The sequence below is a fragment of the Capricornis sumatraensis genome, chromosome 11, assembly GCF_032405125.1.
Source record: "Capricornis sumatraensis isolate serow.1 chromosome 11, serow.2, whole genome shotgun sequence".
NCBI lineage: Eukaryota > Metazoa > Chordata > Mammalia > Artiodactyla > Bovidae > Capricornis > Capricornis sumatraensis.
Window position 1 is genome coordinate 56,411,041 of NC_091079.1, and position 19,214 is coordinate 56,430,254.

Here is a 19,214-nt window from a genome sequence, read left to right on the forward strand (position 1 = left end):
CATTCGAACCTTCAAACTGCAGACTTTCAGAGATGCGAACATGTGTTCCATCCACATCAGGCATGAGTGAAATTGCAGCTTGCCCTCCATCTCCTGTTGCTGACATTCCTTCAGCTCTAGTGTCTCCCACCTCCTCTCCCTCCTCAGTAACTCTTCTTGCCTGTTCACTCAGTGCCAGCTCCTATATGCCAGCTGTTGTACTGTACTACTGTACTTTTCAAGGTACTATACTATCAGATTAAAAATGTTTCATTTTTTGTTTGCTTTTTATGTATTATTTGTGTGAAAAGTATTACAAACCTACTACAGTACAGTATTATATCACCAATCATGTTAATTGGGTACCTAGGCTAACTTTGTTGGACCTAAGAGCAAATTGGACTTATGAATGCACTCTTGGAACAGAACTTGTTCATATGTAGGGGATTACTGTGTTCTGAAGATGGAGCCACTGGACTTGCTGACTGATTGGATGTGCGGTTGCTGCATGGTCCTCCCAGCTAAGTGTGTGTATCTTGGCATCTGGTCTTCCGCGTCTTCCCCCCAGCTCCCGACTCCAAGCAGGCCGGCCTCTTGACTGACCTTTATTTATATTTCTACTATTCTCTAACCTGAAATATTCTTCTCTATCTTTCTGTTCTTTGGAAAACTTTGAGGTCCATTAAAAGTCCTACCTACCTTACAGAGACTAGTCAAGTAAGTTGAATTTAATTGTTTATTAATGTCTTTAATAGGCATTATGTTTAGTTATTTTAGTTATTATGCTGAGGAATGCTGAGAGTGCATGTTAAGTTATAGCTGGTATGGGACTTCTCTGGTGATCCGCTGACTAAGACTCAGGGGGCCTGGGTTTCTTTGCTGGTCAGGGAAATAGATCCCACATGCCACAACTAAAGATCCCATATGCTGCTACTAAGACTTGGTGCAGGCAAATAAATATTTAAAAAAAAAAAACAAAACTCCTGACTTTTGTCTTACTTACTGGTGTTAGTGTAATAGAGGGCTTCCTCTGTTGGCTCATCAGTAAAGAATCCACCTGCATTGGAGTAGTCACAGAAGATTGTGGGTTTGGTCCCTGGGTTGGGAAGATCCCCTGGAGGAGGGCATGGCAACCCACTCCAGTATTGGGGTTTTTAAAGGCATGAGCCACCTGTCTCCTTGCATAGTCCTGCAGTAAACTTTTTTCTGCCCCAGACTCCGTTTTTATATTTAGTTCAGTTCATTCCAGTTGCTCAGTCGTGTCTGCCTATTTGCAGTCCCATGGACTGCAGCATACGAGGCCTCCCTGTCCATCATCAACTCCCAGAGTTTACTCAAACTCGTGTCCATTGAGTCGGTGATGCCATCCAAACATCTCATCCTCTGTTGTCCCCTTCTCCTCCTGCCTTCAATCTTTCCCAGCATCAGGGTCTTTTCAAATGAGTCAGCTCTTTGCATCAAGTGGCCAAAGTATTGGAGTTTCAGCTTCAACATCAGTCCTTCCAATGAACACTCAGGACTGTTTTTGTATTATTTGGCCTCATTGTGCATTGGGTGCATGGACTTGCATTTCAGTAACAGTAGGAAGGTTAACTATACATATCACCAGGATTCATCTATTATTCTACAGACTCAGCATTCCACTGGGAAGTCTAATAGCCATTTGGAGCTAGGACTTCATTTATACTCCTTTCCACATTTGTTTCTTCCAAAATCTTCCTCATGACATTATCCACCTAATTCCTTAGCCCCCAAAGCAGGGGTATCCCTAATTATCTCTTTCCCTTAACTTTCACATTGGATTTATCAATGATTCCATTTTCATTTTCCCCAGAACATATTTTAAAGCCAACTACTGTTTGTTATTTTTTTTGCTGTGCTGCTTGGCTTGTGGAATCTTAGTTCCTCAACCAGGGATTGAATCCTGGGCACAGTAGTAAAAATACTGAGTTCTAACCACTGGTACATGTATGTGTTCAGCCGCTGGCCTGTCAGGGAATTCCCCAACTACCTTTTTTATAAATTTAATTTTTACTTTATATCGGAATATAATTGATTTACAATGCTTTGCTAGGTACAGCAAAGTAGTTTGGTTATACATATACAAATATTGATTCCTTTTCAATTTCTTTTCCCATATAGGTTATCACAGAATATTAAGTAGAATCCCCTGTATACAGCAGGCCCTGTTGATTATGTGTTTTATTTATAGAGTGTGTATATGTTAATCCCAAACTCCTAATTTATCCATCCTTCCTATTTCCCGTTTGGTAATCATAAATTTGTTTTTGCAGTGTGTGAGTCTGTTTCTATTTTTTAAATAAGTTCATTTGTATCGTTTTTTTAAATATTCCATATATAAGGGATATGATATGATATTTGCCTTTCTCTGTCTGACTTACTTCACTTAGTATAATAAATCTCTTAAATCCATCCATGTTGCTGCAAATGGCATCGTCTCCTTCTTTCTTATGGCTGAGTAATAGTCCATTGTATTTATGTACCACATCTTCTTCATCCATTCCTCTGTCAGTGGTCATTTAGGTTGCTTCCATGTCGTGGCCACTGTAAATGATTAAAGCCAACCGTTTTTCACTGTCCACTGCTCACCACTTATGCCATCCTCATCTCTTTTCTCTGGCCTCTGCAACATGCTCTTAAACCGGCCTCTCTCCATTTTAATTCCTTCCCCCATACAATCAGTTCTCACCATGGAGACCAGAGAGATCTTTTGAAAATATAAATAAGTTACATAAGACTATTTTGATTGCTTAAAACCCCCAGTGGCTTTTCACTACAGTTAGAATGAAATCCCAACTTTATACCAAGGCCTCTAAGACCCTTCAAGATGGCCCTGCCTACCTGTCTGATTCCTATGATTCCCACCCCCTATTATTTTCCATTTACATTGACCTATATTATTATTACGATCATTATTTGTATTACCAACATAAGCATAAAACTTACAATTAAATACATTCACATTGCTTTGCAACTATCACCAATTTTCAGAATTTTCATCATTCTAAACAGAAACTCTGTACCCATTAAAAACTAACTCCCCGTTTCTTCCTCCGCTTAGTCCCTGATAACCTCTACTCTACTTTCTGTCTCTGTGAATTTGCCTATTATATGTATCTCATGAAACATTATTTGTATATATATGCATGTATGTTTATTTTTGTGGTTTGAACATATCAAAGTCATTGCCACCTCTGAATCTGCATTCCTGATCACAGCGTCCACAGAGTTGGTTGCTTCCTGTCACTCACTTAAAGGATACTGTAGTTGAGGTATCTCTACCCACTGCCACTCCCCCAACTTCTCTGTCCCTGCTCAGTCTTTCTCTCATGGCCCTGTTAGATTTCTTTACTAGAATGTGCATTTATCAATTGTTCATTGTTTCTGTAGTGCCTAGAGCAATATTTGGTGCTAAGAAGTGAATAAGCACACATTTATTATTTACAGTGAGCTATGTGCCAGAGGCAAAATGAATAGAGCCTTCCCTCAAGGCTTGCACTATTTTTACAAAGAAGAATGATGTGTGAGCAAATAACTGTAGTAAACATTTTGAATGACCATTCAAGGATGATCAAGTACTGTGAATGACAGTGTGTTTGTGGCTGTTGGGCTGGGAAGATGTGGAGGAAGTTAAGGAAGGTTTAACAGAATTGTTGATATTTGAGTACATATTGAAGGTATGTGAAGGAGTTTACAGACTGATGAGGACAAGGGCATGCCTGTCAGAAGGAACTGCATATTTATGTAATGGAAATCCTGTTAAAGGAGTAAAATGAAGTGCTGTGATAGTTCAACTCCAACCAATGCTTTCTCTCATGATCTCCAGTAGTACTTACTGCGGACACTCAAAGTGGCACTGATTTCATTTCCTGTGCTAACTGCAGTTGCCTGGAATGTTAAGAAGGGTTCTAAGGCAGAGCTCGGGAAAAGTGCTACAATGGAATAACAATGCTGATACATTTGCAGGGGAACCTGGAGGCTCTTATTCTATGCTGGACCTGGTCATTACTTTCTATATTTATTAAACCAAATGTAGAATTCTACCATAAACCTGGTGACTTTAAGTAATGAAACTATTTTACATTAGTTCCCACACCTTTGCAATAAAATGAATCACTTATGTGATTTTTTTTTGAGTCTTACATCTAATTTTTTAAAAATGTATGGTGGTCTTGTCGTTCTAGAAAAATCTTAGGCTTCCTGATGTAAAGATTAAGCTTACACTTCTATACTCCACCCTGCCTTGTTGTGGTGCTGGCTCAATATTGAGCACCTATAGAGGTATTCTGACCATTTGTCTCATTGGATTGACTTGATGGTTTCATCATAATCAGACCAGCTTCAGACATTAGGAACCTTAACTGAAAGTGGAGAATTGCCCTTATGACAATTGGTCCTGGTGATTCACTGCTTTTAACTTGTTCCCAGCTTTACTCCAGGGTCTTGATTGGCTTGCTCTGATGGTTTTCTACAAGCTTATCACTGAGAAAGAAGAGACACATTGCACTGTGCTTGGCAATGCATGTGAAAGTGCCCATGTTTCAATACCATGTCAACCTTTTCAATGGTAAGAAAGTGAATAAGTATACTAATTATGCAAACCTTCAAAAATCTAGGTGGAAAAGAAGACAATAAGGCACATAAGTCAATCAGTTAAGAGTTAACCACTATGAACAATTTATTATTTTGGTAAATATTCTTTTAGGTGTATAATAACATGTTAAAAACAGTAAAAATGGAATCATATTGGGTATATTGTTGGGTAACCAGCAGCTTTAAAACCTGATAGTATGCCACAAACATCTATATCATTAAATATCCTAAAAATTTATTTAAATGACTTTGAAAGTGAAAAGTGAAAGTGTTAGTTACTTAGTCTTGTCCGACTCTTTGTGACCCCATGGACTGTAGTCCACCAGGCTCTTCTGTCCGTGGAATTCTCCAGTCAAGAATACTGGAGGGGGTGGCCATTTCCTTCTCCAGGGGATCTTCCCAACCCAGGGATCAAACCCAGGTCTTCTGTATTGCAGGTGGATTTTTTACCATTTGAGTCACCAGAGGTTTAATGACTTTACATTAATTCAATAAATAGATGCACGGTATTTATTCAGTTGGGTTTCTCTGGTAGCTCAACAGTAAAGAACCCGGCTGCCAAAGCAGGAGATGTGGGTTTGATCCCTGGACTGGCAAGATCCCCTGGAGAAGGAAATGGTAATCCATCCAGTATTCTTGCCTGGGAAATCCCATGGACAGAAGAGCCTGGTGGGCTACAGTCCATGGGGTCGCAAAAGAATCGGACATGACTTAGTGACTGAGAATTAATATTTATTCACTCACCTCTGAGCATTTTTTAAAAACTTGAGATATAATTGATATATAACATTATAACAGTTTCACATATACAATGTGATTTGATATCTGTATATACTGTGACATGAACACCATGATAAATTTAGTTGGCATCCATCACTTCACATAGTTGGCCTTCCCAGGTGGTGCTAGTGGTAAAGAACCCATCTGCCAATTCAGGAGACATAAGAGACACATGGGTTGGGAAGATCCCCTGGAGGAGGGCATGGCAACCCACTCCAGTATTCTTGTCTGGAGAATCCCCTGGACAGAGGAGCCAGTGGGCTACAATTCATAGGATCGCAAAGAGTTGGATATGACCGAAGTGACTTAGCACGCACACCTCACATAGGTTACCAAATCTTTTTTCTTATGCTGAAAACTTTTAAGATCTACCCTTTTTTTGAAATTCCATGGCAGTCCAGTGTTCAGGACTCAGCACTTTCATTGTGGTGACCCAGGTTCATCCCCTGGTTGAGGCACCAAGAATCTGAAAGCCACAAGCATGTTCCTCCCACAAGCCCCCAAAAGATCTATTTTCTTAGTAACCTTTAAATATGCAAAATAGTATTATTAACTATAGTCACCATGCTGTACATTATATCCCCATTACTTACTTATTTTATTACTGAAGTTTGTACCTTTTGACCCCTTCCACTCATTTCTCCCACCTTCCATCCCCTGCTTCTGGCAACCACCAGTCTGTTTTCTGAGTTTGTTTTAGTGTGTTTTCTGTGTTTGTTTTTCAGATTCCACATAAAAGTGAAGTCATATAGTGTTTGTCTTTCTTTGTCTAATTTAGCATAATGCCCTCAAATTTCATCTATGTTGTGGCAGATTTGGGGTGTTTTTCTTTGGTCATAATTGTCCCAGGAATGAGCATCTTTCATCAAGTATTTGTCAACATCCATGATTTGGTGAAATGACTGTTAATATAGCTCATTCTGTGAGAATTTTATTGCAGGGAAAGTCAATTCATTGAATGAGAGATGTTAACATTAATTTTTAAGGGTTGCATTTAGGGGCAAATTAAATAAAACTGGTTTAGTCTCTTTCTCCTCCTCGGTGCTTTTATAAGCTCTTCTTGAAATTTCTTATTTAGGAAGATTTGTTTATTAACTCATTCATTCATTCATGTATTCAATCACTTAACATTTACTAGAACTCTACTTGATGTGTATTTTCTATTTTTAACCTGTGGAACATACAAAAAGGAGAGTAGAGAAAAGAAGAGCAATGTAGAAAAGAACAGGTTAAAAAGTATGAAAATGGAACAAGTAATTTTATGAAAATATATTTTGAGGAGTTCACCCATTTCCACACAATTTAAAGTAGTTCACTACCTTCAAACTACATCTTAACAATATAAGGGCAAATATAAGGGCTTCCCAGGTGGCTCAGAGGTTAAAGCGTCGACCCTGGGTCAGGAAGATCCCCTGGAGAAGGAAATGGCAACCCACTCCAGTACTCTTGCCTGGAGAATCCCGTGGAGGGAGGAGCCTGGTAGGCTACAGTCCATGGGGTCGCAAAGAGTCGGACACGACTGAGTGATTTCACTTTCACTATAAGGGCACTAAAACACTAATCTATTTACATTATAGGGAATTTTTTTTTTTGTATTTGTACAGAATTTTAAATTTTATTTTACTGTGGTAAGAACACTTTACCTGGGATCTACCCTCTTAAATTTTTGAGTGTACATTATTGTTGACTGTGGGCATGAAGTTGTATAGCAGATCTCTAGAGCTTAGTCACTTGCTTGACTGAAACTCTATGCCTGTGATTAGTTACTCCCCATTTCTCCTTCCCCTCAGACCCTGGCAACTACTAGCCACTCTCTGATTCTATGAATTTTACTGTTTTAGATACATGGAATTATGCAGTATTTGTCCTTATGTGACTGGCTTATTTCCTTTCGCATAATGTCCTCAAGGTTCGTTCATATTGTAGCATATTGCAAAATTTCCTTTTTTTAAAAAGAGTATCCCATTGTATGTATATACCACATTTTCTTTATGCATACATCTGTCGATGGACATTTAGGTTGTTACCATACCTTGGATATTGTGAATAGTGCTACAATGAATGTAGGAATGCTAATGTCTCTTCAAGATCCTGATTTCAGTTATTTTGGATAAGTACTCATTGGAAAAGACTCTGATGCTGGGAGGAATTGGGAGCAGGAGGAGATGGGGACAACAGAGGATGAGATGGCTGGATGGCATCACCGACTCGATGGACATGAGTTCGGGTAAACTCCGGGAGTTGGTGATGGACAGGGAGGTCTGGTGTGCTGCGATTCATGGGGTCGCAAAGAGTCAGACACGACTGAGTGACTGAACAGAGCTGAACTGACTCAGAAGTAGGTTTGCTGGATCACATGGTAGTAGTATTTTTAATTTTTTCTGAGGAATCTCCATATTGTTTTTTATAGCAGTTGTATCATTTTGCATTCCTACAAGCAATGTACAGACATTCCAGTTTCTCCATATCCTTTTCAACTCTTGACATCTTTCTTTTCTTTTATTGATAGTAGCCAATCTGACTACTATCAAAACAAGAAAAGAGGTGCGAGGTGACATCTCTTTCTGGTTTCATGATTTGCATTTTCCTGATGCTTAGTGACAAGCATTTTTTCATATACCTATTGGTCATTTGCATATTTTCTTTGAAGAAATGTACATTCAAGTCCTTAGCTCATTTTAAAATCAGATGTTAGTTTCAATACAATTGAATTTTTGGAATTCCTTATATATTTTGGAGATCCACATTTTATCAGATATATGGTTTGCAAGTATTTTCTCCCACTCCATAGGGTGCCTTTTTACTCTGTTTATTGTTTCCTTTTCTGTACAGAAGATTTTTGGTTTGATATAGTCCCACTTGTTTATTTATATTTTTGCAGCCTTTGTTTTGGTGTCATATCCATTAAATCATTGTAAAATCCAATGTCATGAAGTTTTTCCCATTTTCTTCTAGGGTTTTTATAGTTTTGAATCTTATGTTTAAGTCTTTAATCTCCTTTGAACTGGCTCTTGTTTGTGGTATAAGGTAAAAGTCCAGTTTCATTCTTTTGCATGTTTTCCCAGCACCATTTGTTGAAGAGACTTTCCTTTAAATATTGTGCATTTTTGGCATCCTTGTCAAAGATTTGTTTGCAGAATACATGTGGATTTATTTCTGGGTTCTCTGATAAGTTCCACTGGTCTATATGGCCATATTTTTTACACTCTCATACTATTTTGATTACTATAGCTTTGCTATATAGTTTGAAATCAGAAAATGTGATGCTTCCAGATTTGTTCCTCAAATTTATCATCCTTATGGTGCCATACATATGAATTTTAGAGTTGTTTTTTCTATTTCTGTAAAAAAATGTCATTGAGATTTTGATAGAAATGTATTGATTCTGTAGATTGCTTTGCATAAAATGGACATTCTAATAGCATTACTTCTTCTAAACAAGGAAGTGAAGTGAAAGTTGCTCAGCCATGACTGACTCTTTGCCACCCCAGGGACTGTAGCCTGTCAGCTCCTCTGCCATGGAATTCTCAAGGTCAAAATCCTGGAGTGGGTAGTCATTCCCTTCTCCAGGGGACCTTCCCAACCCAGGGACTGAACCCAGGTCTCTGCATTGCAGGCAGATTCTTTACCAGCTGAGCCACAAGGGAAGCTCAATGAACATAAGATTTTTTAAACATTTGTTTGTGCCTTGTTTAATTTCTTTCATCAGTGTTTTGTAGTTTTCAACACACAAGTCTTTTACCTTCTTAAGTAAGTTTAATCCTAGATATTTTATAATCTTGGTGATAGTATAAATGGGATTGTTTTCCTAATTTCCTTTTTGTATAGTTCATTATTAGTGTATAGAAATGCAACTGATATTTTGTATTTTGATATTGTATCCTGTAACTTTACTGAATTTTTTTTATTAGTTCTGACAATTTTTAATGGAGTCTTTAGGGTTTTCTGTATATAAAATTTGCCATCTGTAAACAGAAAATTTTACTTTTTCCTTTCTGGTGTGGATGCCTTTTATTTTTCTTATGTAATTCATCTGGCTAGGATTTGCAGTACTGTTGAGAGTGAATATCCCTGTCTTGTTCCTGATCTTAGAGGAAAACTCTTGATTTTTCATTGTTGGGTATGATATTAGCTATGAACTTTCCATATATAGCCTTCATTATGTTGAGGCCATTTCGTCTAATTAAAGTTTGTTGGGAGTTTTTATCACGAAAAGGTGTTGAATTTTGTTGTCTATTGAGATGGTCATGTGGTTTTTATTCTTCGATCTATTAATGTGGCATATCGTTTAATTGATTTTTGTATGTTGGACTATCCTTTGCATCCCAGGTAAAAATGCCTTTTAGTCATGGTGTGTGATCCTCTTAATGTGCTATTGAATTCAACTTGCTAGTATTTTGTGAGGATTTTTGCATGTAAATTCATCAGGGATATTGGTTTATAATTTTCTTTTCTTGTGGTGTCTTTGTCTGGCTTTACAATGCTAGCCTTATAAAATGAGTTTGGAAGTGTGCCCTCTCCTTCATTTTTAGGGGGACAGTTTGAGAATTGGTGTTAATTCTGACCTAAATGTTTGGTAGAATTCTCCTGTGGAGACATCTGGCCCTGGACTTTTCTTCAGGAAATTTGCAGTTGCTGATTCAGTCTCCTTCCTAGTTCTAAGACTATTCAGACTTTCTTTATTTAGTCCTCTGGGGATCTCCTTGGAAAACTTGGGGCTCTAAATGCATAAACCATCTATTCCCTTCTGAGTGAAGTTGAGGGGTAGGGTATCTCTTCCTCATTATGCTAAGCCAGGAGCAGTGTCTCTGGTGAGAGATGTCTTGAACCTCACTACTGACTTGGTGAGTCTGGTTTTACATTCTCTGGGATGCAGGAAACTGTTGGTTGGTTTCCGATTTCTCACAAAGGGAAATTGTCTATAAATTGTTGCTGTATTGTTGTGTTTGTAGGGGGAAGGAAGACTTTATCTGCCACCTGGCTGACTTCACTCTTCTGGGGAGGAAGATATTTTTAACTACTCTCAATTTTGCTCATTATAAAATTTTAATGGAAAAGGTAGTTTTGGGGGGGGGACACTGATATTCAGAATACTTATTATAAATGACTTAAATTATTTTAATTTTATTGACATTTTCTTTATTTCATTTAGATAACTTGAAATTTCCTATTTCAATACGTTCTGAGCCCTGTATAACATTGAAGGGAAGCCGTGGAATACTCTATCTCTACTACATTCCAAGTAAGTCCAAAATTTTGTTCTTGTAGATCAATTAAAAGGGCTCCATAAATATCAGTGATAAATGATGAAGTTCTAAATGTATGTGTATTAGTTTTCTATTGCTATGTAACAAATTATCATAATCGTAATGGCTTAAAACAATACATATTCTTTATCTCACAGTCTTTGTGTGTCGGTAGTCTGGCCATGGCTTAGCTGTGTCAGCTTTAGAAGGTCTCCCCCAAGGCTGCAGTCACGATGGCCAGGGTTTCTTCTGAAGGCTCAACTAGGAAAGAACCCACTTCTAAGCTCAGGTGGTTGTTGACAGTGTTCAGTTTCTGTCTGGCTGTTGGCCAGCTTTCAGTTCCTTGCTCTCTGGGCCTTTGCAACATAGCTTCTTGTGTCCTTGAAATTAACAAGGGGGACAGTTAGCTAACAAGATAGAAGTCACAGTCTTATACAGCCCAATGATGAAACGGCCACCCTATTATCTTTGCTATTTTCTATTTTTTAGAATCAAGTCACTAGGCTTGCTCACACTCATGCGGAGGGATTATATATAATGGCATGATAAAAATGGAAACAATTTGAAACTTCTAACCATCTACTACCTATATCCTTTGTCAGTTATTAGCTATTCAGCTGATAAGTAAAGTTGGGTTTTCATGAGTCAAAGATTTGTATATGAGCAATCCAGGACTTCTTTTTTCCCTAAACGTGAACTTAAAAAAAAAAATATGGTGATGATGATGATATGAAAAGAAGCAATGCTTTTTGCTTCGTTTTGTGTTATTTCTTCTTTTTCCTCTTTATGATTTTATTTGCTATCATCTTAGTAAAAGTTAATTGGATGATGGTGATAGCATTGGGCTGGATCAAAGGCTCCATGAAAATACACAAAACTTTCTTCCTGGGACTTCTCTGGTGGTCCAGAGGTTAAGAATATGCCTGCCAATGCAGGAGACACGGGTGTGATCTCTGGTTGGTCAGGCAAGATCCCACAAGCCACCGTGAAACTAAGTCTGTGCACCACAACTACTGACTCTGTGCTCTAGAGCTTGTGAACCCGTATGCCTCTAGGGCCCATACTCTGCCACAAGAGAAGCCACTGCAATGAGAAGCCCCTGCTTGCCACAACTAGAGGAAGACCACATGCAGCAGTGAAGACACAGCATAGCCAAAAAATCCCCCCAAACCAACTTTCATCCTTTCCTACCAGGCAGTTGTGGCCTGTAAAGATCCCAGGAAACTTCAGTTGTAATCATCGTCATTGTCATTATTGTTTTTCGTCATCACCATTATCATTTACATCCTAGCTTATATTTGGAGTTTATACTTTAAAAAAGTGCTTTTATGTAAATACGCTTAAGAAACATTTATTCCTGAGTTTAGTTCTCCAGCTTATAGGAAAAAGGGTAGTTGAGAATCCAGAAATGATAGACAATAAACTTATGTTTTAATTTTCCTGCATCTGATCATTTAACCTGTATCCTGACACTTTGTTTCTGCATTATTCATTTGAAAATACTGAGTAATTGTGTAGTTTATTTCAAATATTATGGTATGTACTGTAAATTCATTGATAAATAACACATTCTCTTGACCTTCAAGAATCTCTCAGTGCAATAGGAGAGACAGAGCTGTAGATAATATATTACCATAAATGAAATGATAGCAGTAAGGCTTAGTGGTAGCACAGAGGAAAGAATAATGAACCGTTTGCTCTACTTTCTTAGCCAAGGGTGAAAGCAATAATCTAAACTTATTTTTTTACTGAAGTGTAGTTGATTTACAATATTATAGTAATTTCAGGTGTACAACATAGTGTTTCAGTACTTTTATAGATTATAATTCATTTAAAGTTATTACAAAGTAATGGCTATATTTCCCTGTGCTGTATGGTATATCCTTGTTGCTTATTTTACACATAGTAGCATGTATCCCTTAATCCCCTAACATAATCTAAATTTTTGCCCAATGAAAGCCCTACAATTTCTTTCTCTTTTTCTCAGGTTTTGTTTTCTGGCCTTTGTGGTATTTGTGTGTGTTTGCAGAAGTGATTATTTACATAATGAATGACCTCATTTTCAAGTAAGCCCATTGCCCTTAGACACAGGAAACAGACCTTCCAGATCCAAGTAATAATAATACAACACAGTTTTACTTAGGGTTCTCTGAAACTCAGATACCAAGAAAGAATTAGACATACAAGGGATTTTTTGCAGGGTGTCGGGGTTGGGGAGGGAAATTCTTATGAACAGTAAAGGAAAGAGGAAGCCAGAGCAGGCAAGGAGAAGATTCAGATTGAGGTACTGGATTGGCCTAATAGTTTTGAAATGAAAGAGAAGAAAGGAGAATTTGGTAAGATGATCATCAGATTAAAATGAATCTCTGAGACACCCTCAGCAAGGTAAGTGGGGAGCCTTCTGTGTGTCACACGTGCCCCATGACAGGCAGGAGTGGACTGGTTCTAGTGTTACCGTCGTTACAGGAGCAGACTGTGAGCATCTGGTCTCTGAATGAAAGTGCGGTAGCTGGAGGCTCTCTGCCTGCTGCCCTCCTCCTCATAGATTCTTTGGAAGGGAGTTTTGAGCAGTACACCTCCAAGGCCACCACAAATACTTTAATCATTTAGTAGATATGACATTTATGTGACATTATATTAATTCAGTAATTAAAGTATTTTTGGTCATATTTTTTATAATGCTTTCCTTTTATGACCCGGGTTTCCCTAGAATATACTAGAACATCTGTGTGAAATTGTGGGCCGTATTAATAGAAATCAACCATATTTTTGTGGCCCTATCTCTGCTTAAATTCAGTAAGATCTATAACCGTAATCTTGAACCAAAAATAGGTTAGGAATGGAAATCATTTATTTTAAGATTTCATAGCCTTGCTAATAGAATTGTGTGCCACTATTAACTAATTGACAAATACAGCTGGATCATACACCTTCCTCAAAGTTATTTCCAGAAGTTCCCAAAGTTGTCATAGGTGAGCTCAAAAACAGTCCTCTTTACCGAAGCCCCAAGAGCCACCATGTCCCAGTCTCCCACTCCAATATCCATATTGATATCCCTGACCTGCTGAGGCACGCAAGTGATACTTCACTTCAACCATTGTTCACAATGACCACAGTGAACTCTAACATGACTACAGTGATGTCTAAGGGTAAGACGCTTCTCAAGATGTAAAGTACTGAGATGTCAAAGTAACTCTTTTTTGGAACGACTGAAGCCTAGAATCAGTGTGTTCCACACAGAAATGGAAGAAGGTTCTTTGTTCTGCATCATCATTGGATGCCGTGCTACCATGTGCCTTTTTCTCAAGACATCCCCCATGAAAACAGGTCTTCAACTTCCATACACATTCCTGCTTTGAGAGAGGTTCAGGTCCAAGTCCATTGAGTGGACCATGAGGGCCACTATTTGAAACAGACTGTATGATGTTCTCCTTCTCTACATTTAACCCTGAAAGTAGAGAAATGGAGACAAATAAGGAAGTTTGCTGGTACTGTAGGCTCAGAGTAATGAGGACCTGCATTAAGATAGTGGTCCTGGGTTGGGAAGATCCCCTGGAGAAGGAAATGGCAATCCACTCCAGCGCTCTTGCCTGGAAAATCCCATTGACAGAGGAGCCTGATAGGCTACAGTCCATGGGGTCGCAAAGAGTCGGACATGACTGAGCAATAATTAATTAATTAATTAATGGGGATGAAAGGAGGCCAGTAGAATTTGCCAGGGAGGCCAGGAGAATTTACCAGGATTAAGAATTCTAGTGCTGATTTGGTAATGAAGATGAGGAAATCAATTTGAGATCTATTGGGGGTGGTAATAAGTGACATTTGAGTAGAGATACTGAATGAGGACAGAGGACAGGTGCTCAAAAGAAAAGTTGAAACCAAACACAATGATTTAGAAGTTATTACCCTTTGTGGTATTTAAAGCTGGGGAGAGTGTGCAGTGTGAAATTAAGAAGCACTGAAGTTAGAACCCTAAGAAAAATGAGTCAATGGCAGCACCAACACCAAAGGAAGAACAGTGTTTTGAGAAAGGAGGTGACAGTTCTGTTAAGCATAGTCAAGTTCAAGGTAAAGATAGAATTTTTTTTTTTTTTTTACTACGACTGCAATGAGTCATGGCGACCTTATTAGGAAAATATTTTCCACAAAGGAGTGGTTACGATACTTGTTTTCATTATAAAAGAGATTGTACATCTTGTCCAGTTGGGCCAACTGAATAACTTAGAAGAGATGAGCCAAATGCATTTCTTCCTGGAATTTTCCATGTTCATTGTTAATAAGGAGATTCTTAAGGAAATAATAAAAAGTTGATCTATTTAAGTTGTAATCAATGGGTTCAATTTTATCCTCCAAGAAATCGTTCATCAAAACTACTAAAATGTGGGCATGAATTGATTATGATTATTGTTATTTCCTCTCCCTTCCCTTTCTTTTGAATCTCCTAGTGGAACTGTGACAACAATTGGAAATTTTGTATTTTCAGTTTGATCGTTTTCTCAAAAGTATAGATTCTTCTATTGTTTGGCATAGCACAGATAATTCTCACTGTGGAACATTCTATTTGATTACAATCAACTAGTGGGCCTCTCAGAACTACAGTTTTCTCATCTACAAAACAGGATAATGATATCTATATTACAAGTAGTTATGATGATTAAGTGAAATAATGTAGGAAAAGCACAAGGCATATTTTAAGTATACAGTCAATGTTGGTTATTAAACATTTATTAAAAAATACCTTATTTGAAGGGCTAATGAATTTTTTTCTCTTTAAGGAAGAGATATAAGGAGCTTATATTTCAATATCTATCTATCTACTAAGCACATGAATTTCCCATTGCGCAAAGAAGTTGTTTGCCGAGGATATGATGATGATTTTTCCTTTTGCAGAGCTCTGAAGGGAGGTAAGCATTCAATTCACATTACTATCAGAATAGAATATAATGTCTTATGAGAGTGCTGTGAAAATTAAAAACTTTAAAAATGTGAAGTTCCTTTTCTAATAATAATTCTTCATTTCCACCCAATGTTTTTCTAAACAACATTTTACAATTATGTTATTGGATTATTATTAAGATGACACTTATTTGGGTGTGTTTGAAGAGATATTGAAATTTTTACCTTGTTTAGCTAAACATTGTATGTTAACCCTTTGTTATGGCTCTTGTTTTCTAAACATTGCATTTATTATTTTTCATAAAAACACAGTAGCTTTTTCTATGCAGTTACATTGATTCCTTCAATGTCTTTTCTCCCTCTTTTTCACCTGGAGTTATTCACAGAATCATAAAATTTCAAAGTTTAGGGCCTTAAAGATCACTTATTGCAAACCTATGAATTTTTCCATAATAATTTTTAAGGTAGTATTTTAAACAGTTAAAAAATTCTATATATTATATTTTCACATTACTAAAAATTGGAAAGCATAAACAATTAGAAAAGTCTACCCCAGGTTAGGGAACTAAGATCCCACAACACAGCAGCATGCCCCCTTCCCCAAACAAAATGTTTTTAAGTGAATCAATCTCTTGCTACACAAATAAAGCTTTAAGATAGCTTAACCATCTCTCCTCATCTCTAACTTGTCTGCCACCCCCAACCCACATACAGATTGTGAAACTGGCATTGTTATGAGTCTGGGTTCAGAGTTGTAAAGACCTGAGCCAGTGTCCCAGCTTTTCCGATGACCAGCAAAGTGGCCTTGGGTGTTATTTAACTTCTCTCAACCTCACTTTCCTCCTCTGAGAAATGGGGACAAGGAAACCAATTTTATGTGGCTTTAAGGATAAAATTAGAGAATCTGTGTTTAAAAAAATTTTTAGTAGCGTGCTCAGTGTGAGAATTCAAGAATTATGGTGATTAAGTGTGCATTTTTGTTCCTGACTTTATAGTCCTGTCATTTTTATAAGGGAGGAAACCAATGTCTGCAGTGGTTCAGCAATGTGCCCTTGGTCTTTTGGAGATCTGGTAATGGAGTAGCCTCTAAGAACTGCTCTTCCACTGGACCATACTTTCTTCCTCTTTGAAAGAAATCCCTGGGAATTCTCTGGTGGTTCTGTGGTCAGCGCTCTGCACTTCTACTTCAGGTAGTGTGCATTTGATCCCTGGTCAAGGAACCAAGTTTCCACAAGCTGCCTGACATGGCCAAAACCCACCCCCCACCCACCCCCCAAAAAACACCAAAAAAGCAACACTGACAACAAAAAAGTGAAAGATATTCTCTTGGCAGATTACTGTTTAAAAAGTGTCCTTTTCTCTCATACAACAGTTTTACAATTACTTAATCTCTGGGATTATGTTGACATTTATACGAATTTTCAAAGTCTCACTTTTTTATGATTGAAGATGTATCAGACTCAACCCAGACTGCCTGCTTCTTCCCACTTCTCCTCCCTTCCTTCCACAAACATCTGCTGAACTTAATCTGAGCAAATCATGATTTCAGTTGTGGTGATTCAAAGTCCATCCGTAGGTTCTCTTTCTTCAGGTCACCTTGTTCTGGGAAAGATAGTCATGGTAACAAATGTTACAATGAAATGTCATAAATGCTAATAGATTATATGCTCTTCATTTTAGTTGCATGGTTATCAACTTACTGAGACAGGAGAACTCATGAGGCTTCAGAGACTATTTTATTAGAGTCTTAAATCTAAGAACCCAAGAGAGTAAGGAAAAAGGACATTCCCTGAGAAGAAACAGCATACGCAAACTTGTCTAGCCAGGAAAGAATATAGTTTATTTGGAGAGTAGCTTTTTCAAAAAAGTTTTTATTTAATTATTTGGCTGCACTGGGTCTTAGTTGTGGCATGTGGGATCAACTTCCCTGACCAGGGATCAAACCCAGGGCCCCTGAATTGGAGTCTTAGCCATTGGACCACCAGGGAAGTCCCTGGAGAGTAGCTTTTTTGTAGCTCGAGCAGAATGTATTTGTGGGAAATTGGAGATGAGCCTAGAAAAGGGGCCAGGGTAGTGTAAATCATGGGTTAAATACCAGCCTGAATCTTGTTGTTAGTGGGAAGGGGTGACCCAACAAGGTTTCCATTTTTGCAGATAACTAGTGTCCCTGTGGGACTGTTACCCACGATAAGAGGCTAGGCAGGAAATTCGGCAAATCTTCACTGAGGCCCCTGCAGCCAGGGGAAGTGAAAATAAGTAACAAATTCCTTTGCTTACTCTCTGAGGAGGGGCCAGCTGGTTCCTTATATGGACTGAGAGTAGGAAGATACCCTGGAGAAAGAAATGGTTACCCACTCCAGTATTCTTGCTTGGAGAATTCCATGGACAAGAGGAGCCTGGTTGGGGGGAGGGGGGGTGCTACAGTCCATTGGGTAGCAAAGAGATGGACATGACTGAGCACCTAACACACCGGGATAGGACAGAGAAGTTACTTAGGTAGTTTGCCTACTCCTTTGGTGGTGCTGAGTGCAGGGGACAAAAGTGCAATACCCTGTTTTTGCTCCCAACATCCTGTTTTTGCTCCTGGCTCTTCAGAAATGGCAGTTGGGTTTTTTGGCCTTTTTGTATCCTATTGTGCATAATTTGCCCCAACTGCGCATGCTTGGAATTATTTTTAGTCCCTTATAGTTTCTTTCTGTTTTGTTGCTAGAGGAGACATTTGTCCAGGTGTAGATACTATAGCAATGGTTCCCGGGTCCCAACCTGTCTCAGAAGGAGGTGGGTTTTGGCTGAGATAAGAAACTTGGATGGAAGGAAATGCAGCCGGGAGGCTGTGTCAGGGACCATGAGGGAGGCCCTGGGAGTAAAGAGAAGGAGACGAAAGAGAGTATTTTGGAAGACAGGAGTGGTGGGACTGCTGACTGATTTGATGTGGCAGGTAAACATCAAATAAACCAAGAACTACCCCAGGGTGTTGATTGGATGGATAGACGCGCCATGATTGGAAATGATGTGTATAAAAGGAAGGGACAGATTTTTAAAGAGAGAGATAGTGGGTTCTGGTTTGGCATGTTGGGCTCAAGGCAATTTGGGAACATTCAGATAAAGAAACTCACTTGGCAGCTAAGTACATGGGCCTAGAGATCAGGACATTCTGATTTAAGAAGCATTGATGCTATCAGCAGACCTTTGAAATTTCGCAAATCAAATACGTAAGGAACATACTCAATGACTTGTTGTTGTTACAAAGGTCATACATTTTTAGGATGTGATACTTAAAGAATATGGGCAAGTGAATAAACTGTGGAAAATTCTTGAAGAGATGGGAATACCAGACCACCTGACCTGCCTCTTGAGAAATCTGTATGCAGGTCAGGAAGCAACAGTCAGAACTGGACATGGAATGACAGACTGGTTCCAAATAGGAAAAGAAGTACATCAAGTCTGTATATTGTCACCCTGCTTATTTAACTTATATGCAGAGTACATCAAAAAGACACTGGGCTGGAGGAAGCACAGGCTGGAATCAAGATTGCTGGGAGAAATATCAATAACCTCAGATATGCAGATGATACCACCCTTATGGCAGAAAGCGAAGAGGAGCTAAAAAGCCTCTTGATGAAAGTGAAAGAGGAGAGTGAAAAGGTTGGCTTAAAGCTCAACATTCAGAAAACTAAGATCATGGCATCTGGTCCCATC

At 38.5% G+C, this 19,214-nt stretch overlaps 1 protein-coding gene across 2 annotated transcripts in view; it reads left to right on the forward strand.

The window, feature by feature from the left end:
* LY96 (lymphocyte antigen 96) overlaps window positions 1–19,214 on the forward strand; it is a 31,527-nt gene that overhangs the window by 3,979 nt on the left and 8,334 nt on the right. Inside the window, exons 2-3 of one of the 2 annotated variants that reach the window (XM_068983964.1) lie at window positions 10,526–10,615; window positions 15,395–15,523. In XM_068983964.1, coding sequence (XP_068840065.1) covers window positions 10,526–10,615; window positions 15,395–15,523 — 219 coding nt within the window. The remainder of the gene's footprint in view (window positions 1–10,525; window positions 10,616–15,394; window positions 15,524–19,214) is intronic. The other variant, XM_068983965.1, reaches the window with a different exon arrangement.